The 19,673-nt window shown below is 41.5% G+C and overlaps 2 protein-coding genes and 1 long non-coding RNA gene across 5 annotated transcripts in view; 2 read left to right on the top strand and 1 right to left on the bottom strand.

Moving 5' to 3' along the window:
* Nucleotides 1-176: 176 nt before the first annotated feature.
* On the bottom strand, nt 177-2,128 carry LOC108000811 (uncharacterized). 2 transcript variants are annotated; one of them, XR_001766607.3, is made up of 4 exons: nt 1,848-2,128; nt 1,580-1,775; nt 1,035-1,409; nt 177-799 (listed from the first exon to the last, which is right to left on the bottom strand). It is a non-coding gene; the product is annotated as an uncharacterized LOC108000811 (long non-coding RNA). The 2 variants fall into 2 exon arrangements; XR_001766606.3 differs by having other exon boundaries at nt 177-802; nt 1,848-2,049.
* A 436-nt stretch (nt 2,129-2,564) lies between these two features.
* LOC108000812 (gem-associated protein 8) lies at nt 2,565-4,001 on the top strand. Its single transcript, XM_017061419.3, has 2 exons — nt 2,565-3,316; nt 3,446-4,001. The coding sequence occupies exons 1-2, from the start codon at nt 3,093-3,095 to the stop codon at nt 3,942-3,944; spliced, it is 723 nt and encodes a 240-aa protein (XP_016916908.1). The 5' UTR covers nt 2,565-3,092; the 3' UTR covers nt 3,945-4,001.
* A 4,261-nt stretch (nt 4,002-8,262) lies between these two features.
* LOC108000798 (protein dachsous) overlaps nt 8,263-19,673 on the top strand; it is a 178,323-nt gene continuing 166,912 nt past the window's right edge. Inside the window, exon 1 of one of the 2 annotated variants that reach the window (XM_062074553.1) lies at nt 8,263-12,644. In XM_062074553.1, coding sequence (XP_061930537.1) covers nt 10,956-12,644 — 1,689 coding nt within the window. In that variant the 5' untranslated portion in view covers nt 8,263-10,955. The remainder of the gene's footprint in view (nt 12,645-19,673) is intronic. The other variant, XM_062074554.1, reaches the window with a different exon arrangement.

Genomic DNA, 19,673 nt, shown 5'->3' with positions numbered 1-19,673 from the left:
TCTATAGATGTAATATTAATTCGAATTACTATTATATTTGACGTGTAGTAAAGAAAGGATTTTGCAAGCAATCGGTCGTAAATCATCGTCAGAAATAATCTACTAAGATTTAACGAGACTATAAACAAAAGATAGAAGAATAAAGATTGCGTTAACGAATAAATAAGGATACTTAATAAATTCATATTAATTTATTTAAATAGCATTTTTTATAAAAGTTAAATATTCTCTTTTTTTTGTGACATTTATTTTAAATAGTTTGATATATTAAAAATTATCTTTTGTGATTCCATATTTTATTCTTTTTATATATATATTCTATTATATCTTTTGTGACACTAGATTCCATATTTTATTCTGAAATTTATTATTTTCTTTTAATATATATTATTATTTTTTACGTATTCGACGATTCGATATATTGTATAAGAATAATTATAAACATAAAAATTGTTATTTTAATTTAATAATATATATTTGCAATGTGTCGAATGTTCTTCCAAATTAAGATATAGATTTTTCATTCGGATTCGGTACATATTGAATCGATATATCGAACAAAATTTTTCACTTGTTTTTATTTTTTTCAAATCTTTTTTTTTAAACTGTTATTAAGTTTTATTAATTCATTCTATATAATTGGTTTCAGAAACTCAAAAAAATAGAATAAAAAGATCTTGATCTTTTTCCATCATCTCTTGAGCCGTTGTCGTTGAATGCTGTCTTGAAAATTTCTCTCTCTTTCGGTTGTCCGTTAGTCCAAAATAAATGAGAAAGGCATTTATAAAAGATATAGTATCTGCTGATATAAAAAAAAAATATTTATTAAACATTCATCTAATTTGTACAAGATTCGCATACATGATTTTATTGAGTAATTATTGATATATAATATATAATTGAATTATTTTTTTAGTATAGTTTAAAATCATTAGATTTTGTTTTATTTTACTTAAGATATCTCTTGAAAAAACTTATTGAACCAAACTCTAGCAAGGTATTTAAGCTGGACTTTGTTGTAAAGATGTACGTACTTAACTCTTGTGTTGGTATATTATTATTTTGTCATTACTTCGTTAGGCAATCGATAGGCAATTTAGTTTCCCATTCCTTGATTTTAATGTGTTGTTTACGTATACGTTTGTTATGATACTGTCCTAAATAGATGTTTCTAAGCATTTTAGAATAATAATAAACTTATCATCCTTGTATTTGCTACCGAAATCTTCTGTTCCGCCTTTCAAGCCCTTGATTGTTATTTTAATTTCTTCGATAACATCTTTCTTTTGTTTCCATAGCTTGTCATATGCCAATTTTCTTCGATATTATTCTCATGATGCATCCCCTGGGCACATTTTGTCTTATTATTATCTGCTATTTCTGCTAAAATTTAAAAATCTGATTTTAATCTGAAATCAAAAAAAGATGTATCTGTTTCTTATTCCGAACCGTAGTAACATTAACAATTCATCATTTATTTCAATCTTCAGCCTGCCTCGTTTTTTGTCTAATATTCAATTTCGTTCGAATTTATTCATTTGTTTTTCTATTGTAATAATTTTAAAAATTCATCATTTACCTCAATTTCTTGCCTGTACAGTTATATAAAGATATTCTTCTTTTCTTTATCATTGTCTTTTGAGGCGAACGTATTTCGTTTCATTAGCTGTGCAACATGCCCGCTTATCTTATTCTCGTGAAATCACGTGTTTGCAATTTTTTTTTATCTCCTCGCGAAATCACAACAAAGTCATATCAATTTCATGTTAAAGTTACTATAAAAAAAGAAAAAATTAAAACATTTTATTGTTAATCCTTTTTATTATATATAGAAGATATATTCTTACTTTATAATATTCAGTCCTAATGCTTTCGACTTTTATTCTCGATTGTCACATGTCGCTCCGACTTGTTAGCCGAATTGATGGTCGGTAAAATTAGTTTCGTCGAGATGTCGCCACATGATACTTTTTTAAGAGTCGGTATTTTCGGTATTTCAGAATATGTGACACAAAATCCGATAAAATATCGTGTTCATTCTAAGTATTATCTGTGATAAAAGTATTCTTCTCGAATTATGATAATTATAGTCACGGACTAGATATCTTATATTTCAGATTAAATATAAGAACTAATTCTTACTAATCTACTTTTATACCTGCTTAAATATCTAATCTAGGTATTTAGCTTATGCTATAGTTTAACGAACAAGATTATCCGTCTTGATAACATTATAGATAGTTATCTGTCTAATGAAAATTAGATTTTTAACGATATTTTAACATGAAATATTTAAAAAAATATTTAAAATATTTAAAATATTTAAAATAAATATTTAAAAAAGAAAATAAATATATATATATTTATATTTATATTCTTTTATAATATTCTATTTTTAATTACTTATTTTTAATTATTTTTAATATAATTTATTAATTTTATAATACACAATTTATTATTATATGTGTGTGTGCAATATATAATAAATCATTGAATGTATTAATTTTAGAAATAACTTACTATTTTAAATTTATTTTTCTAAGAATATGCTTTTACATAGGGGAGAATGCTATGGTTGTTAATTCGATTAAATAGATTTTTTTTCTTGTTTGATTAATTTCTCGAATGCGTAACAACAGCCGATATATTCATCGTATGTCATGAAAAAAGTAAAAATGCAATAATTAATCGTTTAACAAATTTTAGAGTTAATTGTCTAAGTTCTCTAACGATTTATTATACGGTATTAATAAAAAAATATAATTGATATAGGACTTTGAAATCTTCCTAGAATGGAAGACAAAAAAATTTATTAGATGTATAGCTGCATTTTCTATCTCATTTATGATTTAAATATTTTATACTTAATGACTTAATAGATCGCTTGATAAATCTATTCTCGTTTTATCTGCGAAAATATTCATATCGTACTAAAATATTCGTATCGGTTATAGATTGAATGAAAGGTTTAATTTGTGCTTGTAGTGTCGTACATTTAGATGTCTCGTTGATCGTAATTGCTGTGAAATAATATAAATGGGTTGATAATGTTATTTCTTCGATCGTAACTTTGAACGAAACGATTATAAGATATGGAATTTGTTGGTATACAACGTGTAAGAAGTCGAAAAAGAAGGAGACATTTAAAAAAGCAACGACGCGAACAAATAAAATTTGAGGTTAAGTCTGCAAAACGTTTGGGATTTATTTCAGAACGTTGTAATATTTTTATCTCTAAAGAAAAATTAATCACCGATACGATGCAAGCTAACTCCTTTTGGGAAAATTATACGGCTGCTCAGGAATGGCAAAAAAGGTTAGTTTATATATATTTGTTAAAGTATAAAGAATGTACTAAAGTATGAAGAATCAAAATTTCATCGAATTCGATTTAAGAAAGCGGAAAAAAAAAAAATATATTTCGATAAATAATATTAATTTTTAGACATAGTATAATTTGGTGGAAAACTCGATGTATTGCGTTGGAACATGAAAATCAAATATTAAGAGATAAATTGAAATCTGTGATACGTGAAAAGGATCAACGGCATTCTTTGAATGTTAAAAAAAAAAATGATTACAAGCGTACGAATGTAGAAGAAGAATGCGAAGAAACAACATCGAGCGAAGAAAGTGGAAATATTGAATTTCATATAAATGAAGAAATGATGAATTTCTTGGAGCAAAGCATGAGACATAAATTTGAATTGAAAAAATTGAGAGAATCAGAAATATCTATTAAAAAGAAGAAAGAGGAAGAGGAGAATATGAATATTCAAGGTGGAGCAACATGGATGCATACAAGGAATAGTAATGCAAAATTGTTATATGGTGATGCGAGTTCCACAATATTGGCAATGGAAACTGCACTTCAAGCTACGGTTGATAGACACAGGGATAAAGCGAAACCTCAGTATTGGCCAATTATCCCTTTAAAACCATAATATATATATATATATATATTCATATATGTATTTTATAAAAAAAAAAGAAAAAAGAAATGTAATGAAATTTTTTTATGCCATTCATATGTTTCCTAAATTAGCACTTATCGAAGGATTCATCGTTTCTCGTACATCGTATTGGCGAGAGATGACGCTATGTACTTCTTTCTACTTTTAAAATATCTAGTTGTGTAACTTTCTTCTGCCTTTTATATATGTCGACTAATGATAACGACACATGCACGTAACGATCATTGATAATTTTTCGATTTTTAAATGATAACAACAAAACAAGTTATTCTTGTAATATTTATAAATATGATAGAATTAGGTATACAACAAAATTATGACAAGAAAAATATAAAAAAATATCAATTATATATATATATATATATATATATATATATATATATATATATATATATATAGGATATATTATTTGATTCAATGACAAAGATGTAGCAATTTGCGGAGAGCATAGTCATTTTGATTGTGTGTCAAAGATAGAGGAGGAAGAAGACGATATAAAAACGAAGAGAAGTGTAAAAAAAATCATGTTATCTTACGATCGATTCGCGGATACGATCGGAAATTTGCGGATACGCAAATTTTAAAACTAATTCCAATATCGATTTAGATAAAATTTTTCTAATTATAGATATAACGCGTGTCACGTTATATATTTCAATATTTTTATTTTATTCTTGTATTTTTATGGTTTTTTCGAATGATTTGTTATCTTTTTTTTTCAAGGATGATAGATATTTAGGAAAGATATTTGGAATTCTACTAGAATAAATTTACCGAATCATTTACCATTTTTCTTCACTTGCTGTACGCAAAACAGGTCAAGGAAACTAACATGTAAATTTTATTCAATATATTTTTTTCAAAGATTCAAGTTATCGATCGACACGTGAATGTTTTATTCGATTTTTGTAACAAACCGGTCGTTCCTACGCAAAATGGACTCGGTACGCACAAGAGGCATTTCATATCCACCAACAACATTCATTTAGATCTTTATCAATCAACTTTCACCGTGTGATCGTGTATGTGTATCGTATCGCTTTTTCGTATTTTGCCTTAATCTTGATCTTCTCATGGGAGTTTTCCGCAATTGCAATAACTAATATTTCATATAATAAATATTAATTTTATTTCCATGTCCAACATTATTAAGTAAAACGAACATTTTTTTTTTTTCGTTTATCATCTAATATTTAATCGAAATTAGCGGATTATTCTATTCCGTTCTAGATCTTTAAAATAAATATAATATAATAGATCCGCAGAACATGAGAGAAGAATAAGTATTTGAGTTTTTATCGATTTTCTGATTCTTCTTCATTTCTACGTAATGTAACTAAGTGTATACGTACATTTATTTATTTTTTTTTTTTTTTGCGATGTAATTTCGTACGTTCGTCTCTGATCGCGCTCCAGGATCGTTTCGTCCGAGCATTTGCGAGCTCATTGGAACGTTTTAAGCTCTACCTTTCGTGTAACGCGTCAAGATAGCGGAGGAGGAAGAGCAGGAGATGGTGCGGAGGGGAGAGAAAGGTAGAAGGGGTTTACTTTTTATCGGGTCTGTGTCATTAGTGGCCGCAACGAGTACTATAAGTTGGTATCAAGAACTCAGAAGTTCGAAAGATCTTCGAGAGACGAGGCGATGACGATGACGAAGATGAGGTTGGGGATGAGTATGACGACGACGACGACGACGACGACGATGACGATGACGAGGATGAGGGCGAGGGCGAGAACGGAGACGAGGACGAAGATATCGAAAGTACCTACCACCGTTCGCCTTATTAGGTCTCATCCTCCCTCCCTTAGTCCTTTTTACCCCTCTCGGTCCCCTTCCTTCTGCTTTTAAAATCATAGCTGCACGTAACCGTCTACTGATTATATGGATTCGGCGATGATTTCTGATGATGCCCCCGACCCCCGAAATGGTAAAATAATACAGTGTCGTCTCCTAGCCTGGACCCTTTTGGGTCTCGTGGGCCGGTTCGTTAGCGGGGCCTTGGCGTGAGGCACCCTGTCATTATGCGGCTGGTCTCCATCACCCCCACCAGTTTCCAATTTTCAGTGCCCCTCTACTACGCCTCGACGAAATCTCTTACCTCGGTTTCTTCCTTTTGCTTCGTCTTCCCGATCCATCCTTTTTTTCCACTCTCTTATTTAACATTAGTATAGTTTGCCGTACGAAGTGAATCGTACATGTATATATATATATGTATATACGTCACCGATCTGAAAATAGAAAAGAGACGAAGCAAAGAATATATAGAAGAAGATCAAAAAGATCGAAGACGATCTTTCGTCCCACAAAGTTGTCTATCTATTGAGTTTTCTATTGCCCGTTTCGAAATCATGTTTTTTACGAAATCCGAGCGCGAAACTTTAGATCCACTCACACACGACTACTGCGGACATTCGAAACTGGTAACTCGATCGTACTCGGTCCGCTTAGTACCATCGTTGCATCTTAGCTCGTAAGAAACATAGTTACTTCTCCTTTGTCTACTTCTCCTTCTTTTTTCTTCTAAATTTTCTTTTCTTTTATTTCTTTTTTTTTTTTTTTTTTTCCTATCACGAGCAATAATCCTTTTTACTTTCAGTCGATGAAAGTAATCGTTACATCGTCGCGAAAAAAAAAAGGATAGATTCAATAGATAGAAACAACGAGAAAGGGTAAGGAAGGAAGGTGATTAAGGAGGATTAGAGATGGCGGAAGTTGAAATTCTCCCTTAAATTTTTTCTTTCAGAAAAGTTGAGAATCTTCCATCTTTGAACGATCTATGTCCTTGACAGTGAGTTGGGGTGTAGGTGGCCCTCGCGACCGGTAATCATTTCGTTTAATGACGAGAGCTTTGTCGGTCCTTTCCACTCTTCGGCCTCGGATTATCGCTGCGTGCTCTTTTCTCGTATCCGCAGATCACTTTGGTTCTTTCCATTTCTTCTCTATCTTTTTCTTCTTTCTCCCTTTATTTCCGAACTCTGTAATTTTCCCCTAACGGCCATGCCACCGTGCCACTATACCACGCCGAAATTGGCGTACAGCGGAAAGATTTCGTAGAAATCCCTGACGTTCTTTAATGGGAAGGCGTCTGAACGGTGACAATGGCACTTTTTCTCTTTCTTTCTTTCTTCTTCGGAATGAAGAAGAAAAAAATATCGATCTAACGAGAGAGAGGGATAGAAGAAGAAGGAAGGAAGAATCGCAAAGTCGAGGAGAATTAGGAGGAGGATAATTGCGGAGCGAATAAAAAGATAAATAAAAATGTCGACTATAAAGAAAACGGAAAAGAATAAAAAAGAAAGGATCGCGACAACGATGAAGATAGAAGGGGGAAACGGACGGGAAAGGAAGATGGAGGGGACGGAAAAGAAGAAGAAGAAGAAAAAGGAAAAAAGAACAAGGTAAAAAAGTTTTGATCGTCCATATTTTTCACAAATCATGTATTACGGAAATATGCGTAATTAGAATGTAGACGAGATTCAAAGACATTAAATTAATTTCTGTTCTAATACGTATTATGTGAATGAAATTGAAATTCGATGATGGAAGAAAGGTTGTTGTTCGCGTTACGCGTTTGTAGCGGATCTCTTTCCCGCATCCAGCACCTGCGAGAGATCGGGCCGTGTGGCCGATGGTTGAGCAAACAATACGGACGATGATGCACCATCTCGAGCGCATTGTCCGTAGCGAGTAGTAGTAGGCGGCGGATTTATCTGCCTACTCGTAGAGTCAGGTAGAGGAGCCAAGCAAGGTCCTCGACCCTCGGGACGCGTCGCGCGAGTCGACAGAACCCGATGGATCTTCCTTTCGTTCCAGCTCGGGATTTCGCACGGGAACGTTGACATTTCCGTCGATCGCTTTCACACTTCCCACTTCTTAGACGGAGAACAGATAGTCCAGTTTTCAATGGATTGGACACGTTTAAACAGAACTTAGAGCTGTTTCGCGATCCTTGCTGTCGTCTTTTACATAAGATAAAAAGTAAGAGCGTTAGCGCGCGAGATATCGAAACTGCGCATAATTGCGCGCTAATCTGAATTCTTGGCGCATATGAAATTCCAGCGCGTGCCTGTATAGGAACTTTATTTGTTTATTTGTTCGTTCTTTAGAAGAGTTAAGAGGGGAGGGAGAAGGGGAGGAAAGGAAGAGAGAGAAGGCCATGCTTTTAGATTCTCGGTCACGCCACTCGCGCATCATGAGTCATCTGTGATGCACCGTGGAATTATTAACGCGAGAATTTATCACTTATGGTCTAGCTGCGTGCCGAGTGTAAACTATCGGTGATCTATGCACAAAATGCTGCGAAATATATTATCGAAACACGCGATTATCTCGGAAAACGTAAGAGTTTAATATTGTCGTATCCAAATATCTCGTGAAATCAATATCGATCTTTTGCCCTTTCAAAAGACTGTTAACAGATGGTCAAAATTAATGCACCGCTTCCCGTTAAGATGCAAATTTCATAATTTTCTTTAAACGGAAACAGTGCGACATAGTTGGATCTATGTCGCGTAAATACACAATTCGTAATGAGAAAAGAAAGAGCGCGCGCTTTTATCAAAAGAAGCGTTCGCTCGTTCGTCGAATTTCAACGATTTCACTGAAAAAAAAACGCGAAAGTTCGTACTCAGCATGCAAACTATCCGGAATCTCTCTCGTCACGTCACGAAATTCCAGGACCTTTGGCACAGGCGTAGAAGAGACTCGTAGGGCTGAGCGCGGAATGAGCGCCGATGGTAAGTCGGTTCTTCGCATACCGAACTCTCAGGTAGGTTGGAAGGTGGTAAACGAGCTAGACGAGGAAAGAAACGAGAAATCTGTGAGGCGAGAGAAAGAGAAAGAATCAACGGCGAAGGGGAACAGAGTTGGAAACAGAGAAGAAAGAGTAAGAAGAAAGTGAGTGAGAGAGAGAGAGAGAGAGAGAGAGAGAGAGAGAGAGAGAGAGAGAGAGAGAGAGAAGGAAAGACATGAGCAAGCGGGCAGACGAGCAAACGGGCAAGCGAGCAAGTAAGCAGACAAGCAGGCAGGCAGAGTTTGGTATAGTTAGTCTAGCTGCTCGATGCTGCGAAGCGAGCTGAATGCCGAGGCTCCGGTATATCGAGGTACGCTGTACTACCGCTCCCCTCTCCAAGATGGCCGCCGTTTGGGTCCAGCCGGGTTCCCCTGACCGAGCCAGCCGAGTCGATCGTGTCAGGGGAAGGGTAGGCCTTGCAGGTGCCGCCATGTCAGTGCATGCCTAACCTCGAAGCCGCGCGGAACGGACGCTGGGCCCAACAACGCCAACATCTCTCACGCAGTGTTTCCATTTTCATCAGCCGTTGTTCGTCGAGGCTTGTTGTTAAACCACAAGATCGATTATTTAAAATCCTTGCGATTCGCTACGTTTCGTTCGATCGATCGCGTGTGCGCGAGATCTCAGATCGAACTTGTATAATATACAGAGGAATCGAGAAAGAGGTGTATCGAAGCGAAAGGAGACTCTACCTAGAGAGAGAGAGGATCGGAGTGAACGTTCTATGATACGCGACGTGGAAAAGTCGTATCAAATGTGATTTTTTTCTTGTAAGGTGGTTCGCATCGTGTTCATCGTTCGTGGATCGTGTTGGTTGTTGGCCGTCGTGTAGGCAGTGTATCGTGCGTGACAGTTTTTGGGGAAAGATCGGCTGATGCTGTTTAGACGTAAATACAGTTGCGAATCGAGGTGAAAAGTAAATTCGCGGCAAAAAAAAAAAAAAAAAAAAATAAATAAATAAAAAAGGAGAAGAGCGGTCAACGAAACATTTCGATTCGTCTTATTTGCCCGTTAACATCCAAAGGAGGAGAGAACGAATGAACGACCGTTCGATCGATCATTTTTCGAATACGAAATTCAAGAGAACGAAAATTTGTATGCAAATCGGTTAATGGTGGTCGATGAAAATGAGAAAAGAAGAAGAGATTACGAAACTAAAGGTATAGAGATCGGTTGGCGGAGAAAATTGTAAACGTCTAGAATGAATTTTTGAATCGGATCCGACGGAAGCCAAGAGATGAAGAGCGTTCCAGACGTGAAGCGATCGTGGCGAGTTCGCGACCGATCGTGTTGATCGTCGAGTTATCGGACGTGAATCTAACGCGAGGAATGTACGATATCTCGAGGCGAAGATATTCTAGAAGAGGTGAGGACAGCGCGGATACCACGGGTTGCTAGAGAGAAGGAGATAAACCTAGGGAGAGAAAGTAAGAAAGAGGACGAGAGAGCACGTACGCGGTGTTAGAACGAAAGGTAGTAGAAGAAGAAGAAGAAGAAGAAGGAAGAACCATAGAAGAGGAAACGAGGAAAGGAAAGAAATAAGTGATTTGAAAGAGAGAAAAGGAGAGGAGAAGAAGGTGGAACGGGATCGGATAAGCTCGCATCTACCGAAGGAATTTCCACGAGGCATAGCGAGTCCTGGCGAACGGCATGTTTATAATCTAGCACAGTCACCTTCAGAGACGCTGGTTCGTTGGTCGAAAGGATCGGCAGGCAGGTTATACACGGAAGGATAGGCGCGAACGCACAGTCGAACGTAATTCCTAGAAAGGAATAGTGGAAGTGTTTACGAGAGAAACGAGCTGGATAGAATCGTGATTGTGGTGGTGATACTGTTAGGTAGTGGGTGATCAATGTGTCGATTAATAGTGTATAAACGCTCTCTTTAGCCGGTGAATTTTTTTAAAATATCGACGAAACGGACGAAACTCGTGCTCGGATTTTTTCGATTAAGAAACGGAAAGACGGACAAACTGAGACGGACAGACAGACGGATAGAGAGAGGGAGAGAGAGAGGGAGAGAGGGAGGGAGAGGGAAAGAGAAAGAGAGCGAGTAGGTTTTTGTGGCCGTATGAAGAAGATTCGGAGGCATCATTTCACGATCGATCGTCCAGAAATGGAAAGAGAATCGAGATAATAGCGAAGGAGGGCGGAGGTGGAGGTGGAGGTGGTTGTGGAGGCCCCCAGGATGCGGCACCTGCTACTGTTCCTCGTCCTGGGAGCGACTCTCGCCCCGGGCACGCGTTCCGAGCTCGTAAGATACTTGGAGGTCTCGGAGAACGCTCGACCGGGTACCAGGGTGGGTTTCATCGACGCCGACAGTCCGCCGTACTTGATCGTGTCGGTTTCCGGATCCGCGGTCGATTCGGACTTGATAGTGGATCACGCGACAGGCGAGATAAGGACAAAAGTGGCGTTGGATCGGGAAACGAGGCCGTCCTACAGTTTGGTAGCGTTGCCGCAGAACATTCAAGTGGTGGTGAAGGTTCTCGACGAGAACGATAACGCGCCAACGTTTCCTGTGGATCACGTGGACGTCGAGTTTCCGGAGAATTCTCCTCGGGACGCGAAACGAGCTCTGCCACCGGCCAAGGATCCCGATCTCGGCCAATACTCGACCCAACGTTACGAGATCGTGTCCGGAAATCACGAGGACGCGTTCAGATTGTCCCAGCATCGTGGCCGCGACGGTGTCCTTTACCTGGATCTGCAGAATTCCGGTTCGCTCGATCGTGAGGCTCGATCTCGTTATCATCTGGTGATAGAGGCGTTGGACGGTGGTGCTCCGCCGCTTCGTTCCAGACTCCACGTGAACGTGACGGTACAAGATGTGAACGACAATCCGCCGATCTTCAATCAAACTAGATACGTGGCGAGCGTACCGGAGAATGCGACCGTCGGGACGCCTGTACTCGCAGTGAACGCGACGGACAGTGATGCAGGTGAGAACGGGCGCATAGAATACTCGATCAATCGACGGCAATCGGATCGCGAGGAGATGTTTCGCATCGATCCGGAAACGGGAATGGTGTACGTGAACAAGGCGTTAGACTTCGAGTCGAAGGAGAGGCACGAGTTGGTGATCGTTGCGCGGGATCGTGGCGCCCAACCTCTGGAGGCGAGCGCGTTCCTCTCGGTCCGCGTAACCGACGTGAACGACAATCAACCCGCGATCACTGTTATTTTCCTCTCGGACGACGCGACCCCCAAGATAAGCGAGAGCGCTCAACCGGGGGAATTCGTCGCTAGGATATCGGTAAGCGATCCGGATTCGAGGACCGAGTACTCGAACGCTACCGTCACATTGACCGGCGGCGAAGGACATTTTGGCTTGGCTACAAGGGATAACATAATATACTTGGTGGTGGTAGAGAGGCCGCTCGATCGCGAGGAAAAGCCGGTCTATGATCTCTCGGTGGAGGCGACAGACGCCGGTACGCCACCTTTGAGAGCCGTTCGAACCTTCCGCCTGATCGTCACCGATGTGAATGACAACGCCCCGAAATTCGCTCGAGACAGATACGAAGCTCACTTGTTGGAAGCCTCCGAGCCGGGTACACCGGTTTTAAAGGTGACCGCGACGGATCTCGACGAAGGTGCCAATTCGGCCATCAAGTATTCCCTTTTAAATTCCACGTGGTTCACCATCGACGAAACATCCGGCCTGATATCGACCCAAACTCACGTGGACTGTGAAGCTGACCCCGCCCCAATTTTAGTCGTGATCGCGACAGACTCGGGTCGCCCTCCTTTGAGTAGTAGCGCGACAGTGCGTGTCACGGTGCACGATCTCAACGACAACGAGCCCATCTTCGAGAAACCGCTGTACAACGCGACTGTACCGGAGGATATGCCCGTTGGACGCTGTTTTCTCAAGGTAAGAGAACTCGCCAATTATCTTCGAGCCATCCATTCGTTTACCGCATGTGTCGCATCGCGTTGCGTAATCTTTCTTTCCCGAATAACGTCTCGAGAGATTGACGTTCGCGTCGATGTTCGACAGATGAAGCCTCTTCTAATTGATCCGTCATCGTCGAGGACGATCGACGCGAGATACGAGGCGAATTAATAGTGCGAACAAATCTTCTCCCGGATTCGCGTGTTACGATCTTCTTGCAACGAGCCGGTTCGATGTTTCGCGTAAAACCGTGTCCATGTTGTAAAAAGGTTTCCGGTAAATGCGCGTGAGTCGGCCGAAAGGGCAGCGGCGCCTGGGACCGGTCGCGCCGCAAGCCACGTATCCACGTTACGCTGGGAAACTCGTAATTGGTACCGCCGTTCCAAACGTTTTCTCCATCGCGCCATACCTCTGCCAATTAGCAGTACCGCGTCTTATACTATATCGTGGAAAATATTCTCGAGTATACGATATACAATATACATATTCGATGGACGGACGGATTCCTCGTTCGATTCTCGCGTTGCTCGATGTTGCCGCGAACGTGATCGACGCGTTGATTCGATGATTTCAATGTCGTGGTCGGGTGTCGGACGATGCGGAGACGAAATAAATCGGAACGCGTTGATTCGCATTCGATGCGCGTACTACACCGTTTGCCACTGTGCGAACCAATCGAGGAATAATCGCGGACGTAAAGTAAGAAGAGATGAATGAGAAAGGGATTGGAATATCGAGAAGCGGAGTCGGTGGCCTCCGCTCGAAAATCGCGTTGCATCCGTTGTTCATCGTGTATACACGTGCGCGTATATATTGTAGACGCGTTCCATTCGCGCGGGAAAACCTGGTTACGAGCGTTTTTTCTTTTTTCTTTTTTTTTTTTTTTTTAATAACGGCTCTTGCGATGCTCTTCTCCCGAAGCGATGTAAGACAAGAGAACAAGTTGCTCTCGACATCGAGTTTGTATGATGTGTATAAGTATTTCTCTGCCAATCCGATTGGACCCGGACTCCCGCCCTCCTTTTCATGTAACGCGGGGTCACAAAAAAGCGAAGAAACGATATCCATTCGTTCGTCGTGCGATCGTCAATCGATTCGAGGTATCGCGCGATTCGCGAGCACGAACGCGGAACACTTTATCTGATGATCTCTTTGAAGAATGATCATTTTAAGCTTCGCGAAATAATCATCGAAAACATACGGTGTATCGTCGGGCGCTCGTTTGCATAAGATAGCAAAGTCGTTACGCGACTTTTTTGTGACGTTTTATCCAACGAATCTCTTTCTTCCGTTTCGCAACGAAACTTCTTCCCCAGTCGCATTTATACTTGGCCAAATATGTACCAATATATTTACGTTATGTTGCGGCAATTTGGTTACAATTTCTTTTTTTTTTTTCTTCGATCCGTATATCCGGCGTTTTTTTGCATCCGTATGGAAACGGATGAAACGAAACGAACGAACCGATGCTCGAGCTGATGCATACATCGAATGTCGAATGTCGATGGAAATATCGAGTGGAGCGAAACGAGTATATTTTTCAATTGAGTGGTAGGCGGCCGAACGGACATGGAGACGGATACGTGTGCACGATACGGATACCGCGACCCGATCTTAACGACTGCCCTCTCCCCCCAACTTTCGTACGATATATATTTTATCGGCGTTTCGTTGCCTAGTTCAATGATGATTTATAATTGTTGGTCGCTCGGCTGTAATTATTATAATTACAGATTTTTCGTCGGCCTCTCCCATCCGTCGGTTTCTCGAACCCGAACCGGCCGCTTCTTTTCGCTCCATCCCCTTTCGTTCTCCGGCTCCACCCCTTTGATTCTTCGTCTTCTTTTCTCTTTCTTTCTCCTTCCTTCTTCGCGTGTCTCTCCTCTCCTCTCCTCTCCTTTCCATTCCTTTTTTTTCTTGATTTTCTTGTTTCTCTAGTTCGAGAGACCAAAGGTACATGCGTGTGTACATACATATGTACATACGTACTATATTACGTTCTCGAATATAGCGAACGAAAACGAGTTTCGAAAATATCATCGTGATGACGCGAGTCGAATCCTATCGCGTTTCCCATAGAATTTCACCGGCCCTTTGTGATTCGTGTTCCCGCGAATCGTTCGATTTATCGATACGAGCGAAAGATACGATAAATCGAGTTTCGGTGCATTCGTTACATCTGATTGGCAAACTTAGCACTTCTTACCACTTTTGCGTTTTGTATGGATTCGTACGTGGAAAGGATCGCGTTGCTGCGCAAAACTGTTCGTATCCATCGGTCGAGTGAGTATTCATCTGCCCATTGTGCGTGGCGAGTCACGGGTTCCGATTCATCTTCTTCGCGCTAAAGGCATCTTCCATTACTCGTCCTAACTAACTGGCAATCGCGAGAATCGTTAAACCGCGAATCCTTTTTTTTGTCCAAGTTTTCTTTCAAGGATGGGCAAGGAGGGCGATCGGACGGAAAAAAAGAAAGGATCATCTCCGCTGCGTTTTCGAAAATATCGTAATATCGGCAGCGAAAGATATCGATATGCCCGGTCGAAACGAGCGTAAACGGAATTTAGAGGTAAATGCGATGCGATGCGATGCGCATCGATCGGACCCCGGTACGCATCCTGTATCGCGGTACAAAGTGATGACCGTAATGACTCTAACCACCGTCTGACATCTGGCATTAGGCATTCGAGGTTTCGAGTGGCAACGCCCGCAGCAATTGTTGCCGTTTACGACTGCCGTGCACGCTCTCTTTCCTTCTCTTTTCCTCTCTTTTATCGCGCGTTCAGTCTCGTCCTTTGCCTCTTACTCGCGTCCACACCCGCTCCCTCGACCGTATATACCCTGCCTCTTCTCGTCCTTTCTTCGCCTCTCTGTCCGATCGTCGTCGTCCTTCTTCTTGTTTCTCTGCCCGGTCTACTCCCTCGGTTCGCTCTCGATCCTACGCGCTATAGACCGCATTCCCGAGTGCAACGACGAGGCAGAGATATATGTATATGCATTGGCGTGCACCGGTCGCTCCAGCCACCGCGTGCACGGCCTGCTCTCGCATCGCGCTACTCGCATTGCGATCGCGGCTCTATACCTTCTACTGGCCCTATCAACATCGACTCTTCTCTTTTCTACTCTGTAAAAGTCGTGCCGAGACCGTCATAAGCGTCTCCGTCTCCTTTTAATTGTCATTTCTCACCTTCTCATACGCGAGCACATGCGAATCACTTTCCCGCGTCTCTCCCGCGTATCATGGATTAACAGATACGTGTACATTCTATATCTGATCTTCTTTTCGTATATTTCCCTTTCTCTGACATCTCATAGTTTTCGATTTTTTTCACATCTTGCGAAATTAACGGGTTGGTCTCTGATGAATTTCGTTTTTGAAATAATAAAGATCGATCGGAACTGGAGAGAAAATAATCTCGCATATTTCTTCGAACGGATACATGCCACGTTATTAACAAGCGAGATATCACGTGGTGGATCGATGGAAGAGGAATCGTAAGGAATCGTAGTTAATCGTTAATCTCGGAAAACGAGATCGTCGCGGCGTGGCATTGTACATGGAGATAGTTATTTCCACGTAACCGCGAATGGAACTAAAAGGAGGGGATGAGGGGAAGGGGAGACGAGCGAGTTGGTTATCAAGTTTCTCGTGTCCCTGGATTACTCAACGTTCTCTTCCTCTGTTAGTGGGTGGTGAGGTACGAGACGATCGTCCGACGATCGTTCGTCGTCGCGATTTCCACCGAGCTGGGAGATCTTTGCAAGGGCTACTACCTTACGGTGTTTTGTAACTTAACAAGAACAACCACGAGGAGCGAGTCGCATACCGATGAATACGATGACTGACCCTCGTGAGTGGTGTGCGTGCCGTTCTACGTATTTACTTATATACATACGTGTCCTTTGGTCGATCCCAGAGTTGCACGACACGCACGTAGTTTCACGCACGCACTTTGCTCCTTGCTCATCGTACGAGAAGGAAAGGATAATCGGTTTTTTTTTTCGTTCTCGGATTTCTTTTGTATTTTTCGCATATCGAAAAGTATCGATAAATAGGGGAAATCTCATCGATTAATTGCGATCGCTGCTTTCGCTTCCTATATATATAAAGAATGCCGTTTTTCGATCGAACCGATTTTTTCTCAACGTCCACGTCCAATATCTTATTCGCGTTTTCATCGATGCGCGATTTACGTACGATGTTTACCTAAGATCGAAGGATCAATAGGATCCTATAGCGAGGCGTTTTACAGTCGCGAGAAACGTTGCTTTCTCCAACGATGACTGGTTTTTCCCTCGAAACTATCGTCGCGCGCTCGAAGGAGGAGTGTATACTATACGTCGATTCGTGGCGCATAACTGCACACGCAGCTTTTGATTGTCGATTCAGAGAGCGATATCGGCGACGACGATTCTGCACTTTGGATTTCGTGCTGCATGCCAAAGCGTGTACAACCTTGCCGGGCGTAGAGGGAAACGAGCGACTGATTGAACTTTACTCGAGGATCGTTATCGAAATTCTTTCCCAAGTTTCGTAAAACTTGTCTCTCAATTTCTCGATTTTCGTGAATGGATAAAACGCGAAAGCGTCGAATTGAAGAAGCGAGGATTCGTCGAATGATCGAAACGAAAAATTTTTTTTTTCTTTTCACGATTCTCGGTTTGTTCGATCGATCGAGAAGCTGTAGATTGTCAGTTGTGTTTAACGAAACGATAGAGAAACGAAAGCGAGACGAAAGGGAAGCTGAGTATAAATGCGTACGCACACTTATAAGTGTACGCACTATGCATCTGGAGGCGTCTGAAGAGAAAGCGAACGCTCGATAGGCAGATCGGTGCCAACTATAAGTCGGGCTAACCGATCGTGAAAAGATGGTAGGGGAGGGGGCTGCGTTCGAGTCGCACTTTCCAATGCACTTGGTACGAACGTACCGGGAAAGTACCGCATATGCGTTCGACTGTCTCCGTTTGCCACGTTTCGCACGAACGCGCGAATCGTGATTGAAAATGTGTACGCGTTCGTTCGTTCCCTTCGCGAGACGACATTCCCTTCTCTCTCTCTCTTTCTCTCTCTCTCTCTCTCTCTCTCTCTCTCTCTCTCTCTCTCTCTCTTTCTACAGGAGGCTGTAACCTACAAAGATAGTAGTAAATTATACGGGGAATGTCGTCCCTTCTTGAAAAAACGATGCTTAAATCGATCCTGGTTTACACGTTTTACACCATCTGCCACCAAGGATAAAACAAGGATCTCGCTATTTCGATTTCACGCGTAATTCCATTAGCGACTACCTCGATGCTCGTTCTAGACATTTTCTTCTTGGTTCTTCGTATCGTGTCTCCGGTGACTCATGTCGAGCCTAAGTACGTAAGTAGAATACGTAGAATCTGTATACTTGTCGCGAATTGTTCGACCGATTCGAGAAAATCGATCGCTTTCTGGGCATCGGTTCGAGCAGAATTCGTGAGAATGTTTGTCGCGCGTGCTCGTTGGAAAATTTAGAAAATCTGTTTCTATGGCCGCCGATTACGAAACGCGAGTCTCGGCGGACATAGTTGCCGATTGCTGTACGGCGAAACATTAGCGAGTCGAGCCGCTAGATAAGCGGTCAATTGGCGACTCTTCCGCGTTTGAAAAGGCTTGAGAAAATCGTAAAGGAAAGGTTGTTGGAGCTGTATATCGGCGGCACTCGAAGAAGGTACAGTCGGTGAGATGGGCCGAGTGACGACCTCGATTGACCCGTCGATCCGTCACGGCTCCCCTCTTGAACGGCTCGCACAATTAGCCGGGTGAGGTGCAAGAACGAAGGATCGCTTCACGTGCGTCACGTGGAAGCTAATATCGGGCTAATGCAGCGGCAAGTACGCGTTCGATAGATATGTTTGGTCGAACGATTCGTCCAACGATCGCGTTGATTCGGTGGTTCGGTTCTTCTCGAAGCGCGTAGCTACGTGAAATAATACGCGCGAGACACGCGTGTCTCGCTAATGGATTCTCCTGCCCCGAGGCCGATTCGTTTTCGTCGCGTCATCCCCACGCGGAATTTGATTAATTACGACCGCACGACCGGCCCCGGTAATTACTTTCCGATAGGATCCGCGCCTTTCTTCTCACTCTCCGCCAATCATTTCTCCCTTCCCGTCTTCCTTGCCTCCTCCTTCTCCCCTCCGTCTTTTTTAATCATCTCTTCCCTTCCACGGAAATTCGTCGTTACGCCGTTCGATCGATGCGATCGACGATAAGTCGACTTATCGGGTCTCTCTGAAAACGATGTCTGCATCTTTAGAAGTTCGGCGTACGCGATGGAAGATGCCAAAATCTTGGGAAATTCTCAGGAATATATATATATATATATATATATATATATATATATATATAAAACACATTTCGTCCATCGAACCATCGATTTTTGCTAGTCTCACGATCGATCTTGATTATCGTTGATCTCATCGTTGAAGCCTTTTCCCTTTTCCTTTTTTCTATTCGTATACTCGAAACAAATATCATTCTGGAATCCACGGCAATCACGGGGAACGCGAACGAAATTTATTCCATCAGATTGTGTACGTTTAAGAGCCAGATTAATCGATAGATTAATAATTTATCAATTCATATTCGTATCCACGATGAATGCGTTCTTGATTATGTGAAAACAGGTCTATATCGATTTGTCGGTTACCGCATAAAACTTTTTATTTTTTCACCATGACCAATTCTACCCGCCATTGGCCTTCGCCGTAATGGACTACGAATTTGCCTTCACGATAGATAATTATAGCGTAACGCGCGTTCACTACATTTCCTGGGATCGTTCCTATATATTATCACGCATCGCCTCGATTCTCCATTATCCCCGATATCCCTTATTCCCCTTCCACTCAGGTAGCTCGATCTTTTTCTGTCGGCGTTTGCGACACGACCATGCCACTTTAATTCCCTTCGCTTTCCCTTTTCATTTTTCATGGCTTTTCACTCGCGAATCCGCACATTTTTTCTTCATTCTCTTCACA

The sequence above is a fragment of the Apis cerana genome, linkage group LG4, assembly GCF_029169275.1.
Source record: "Apis cerana isolate GH-2021 linkage group LG4, AcerK_1.0, whole genome shotgun sequence".
Taxonomy (NCBI): Eukaryota; Metazoa; Arthropoda; class Insecta; order Hymenoptera; family Apidae; genus Apis; species Apis cerana.
Note: the sequence above shows the minus strand (reverse complement) of the source record. Positions and strands in the feature narration are given on the sequence as shown.

Excerpts from the sequence above, each read along its gene's own strand:
- LOC108000812 (XM_017061419.3), top strand. The coding sequence starts at position 3,093 with ATGGAATTTGTTGGTATACAACGTGTAAGAAGTCGAAAAAGAAGGAGA. Across the intron at positions 3,317-3,445 it reads GCTCAGGAATGGCAAAAAAG|ACATAGTATAATTTGGTGGA; the intron begins GTTAGTTTATAT and ends ATTAATTTTTAG.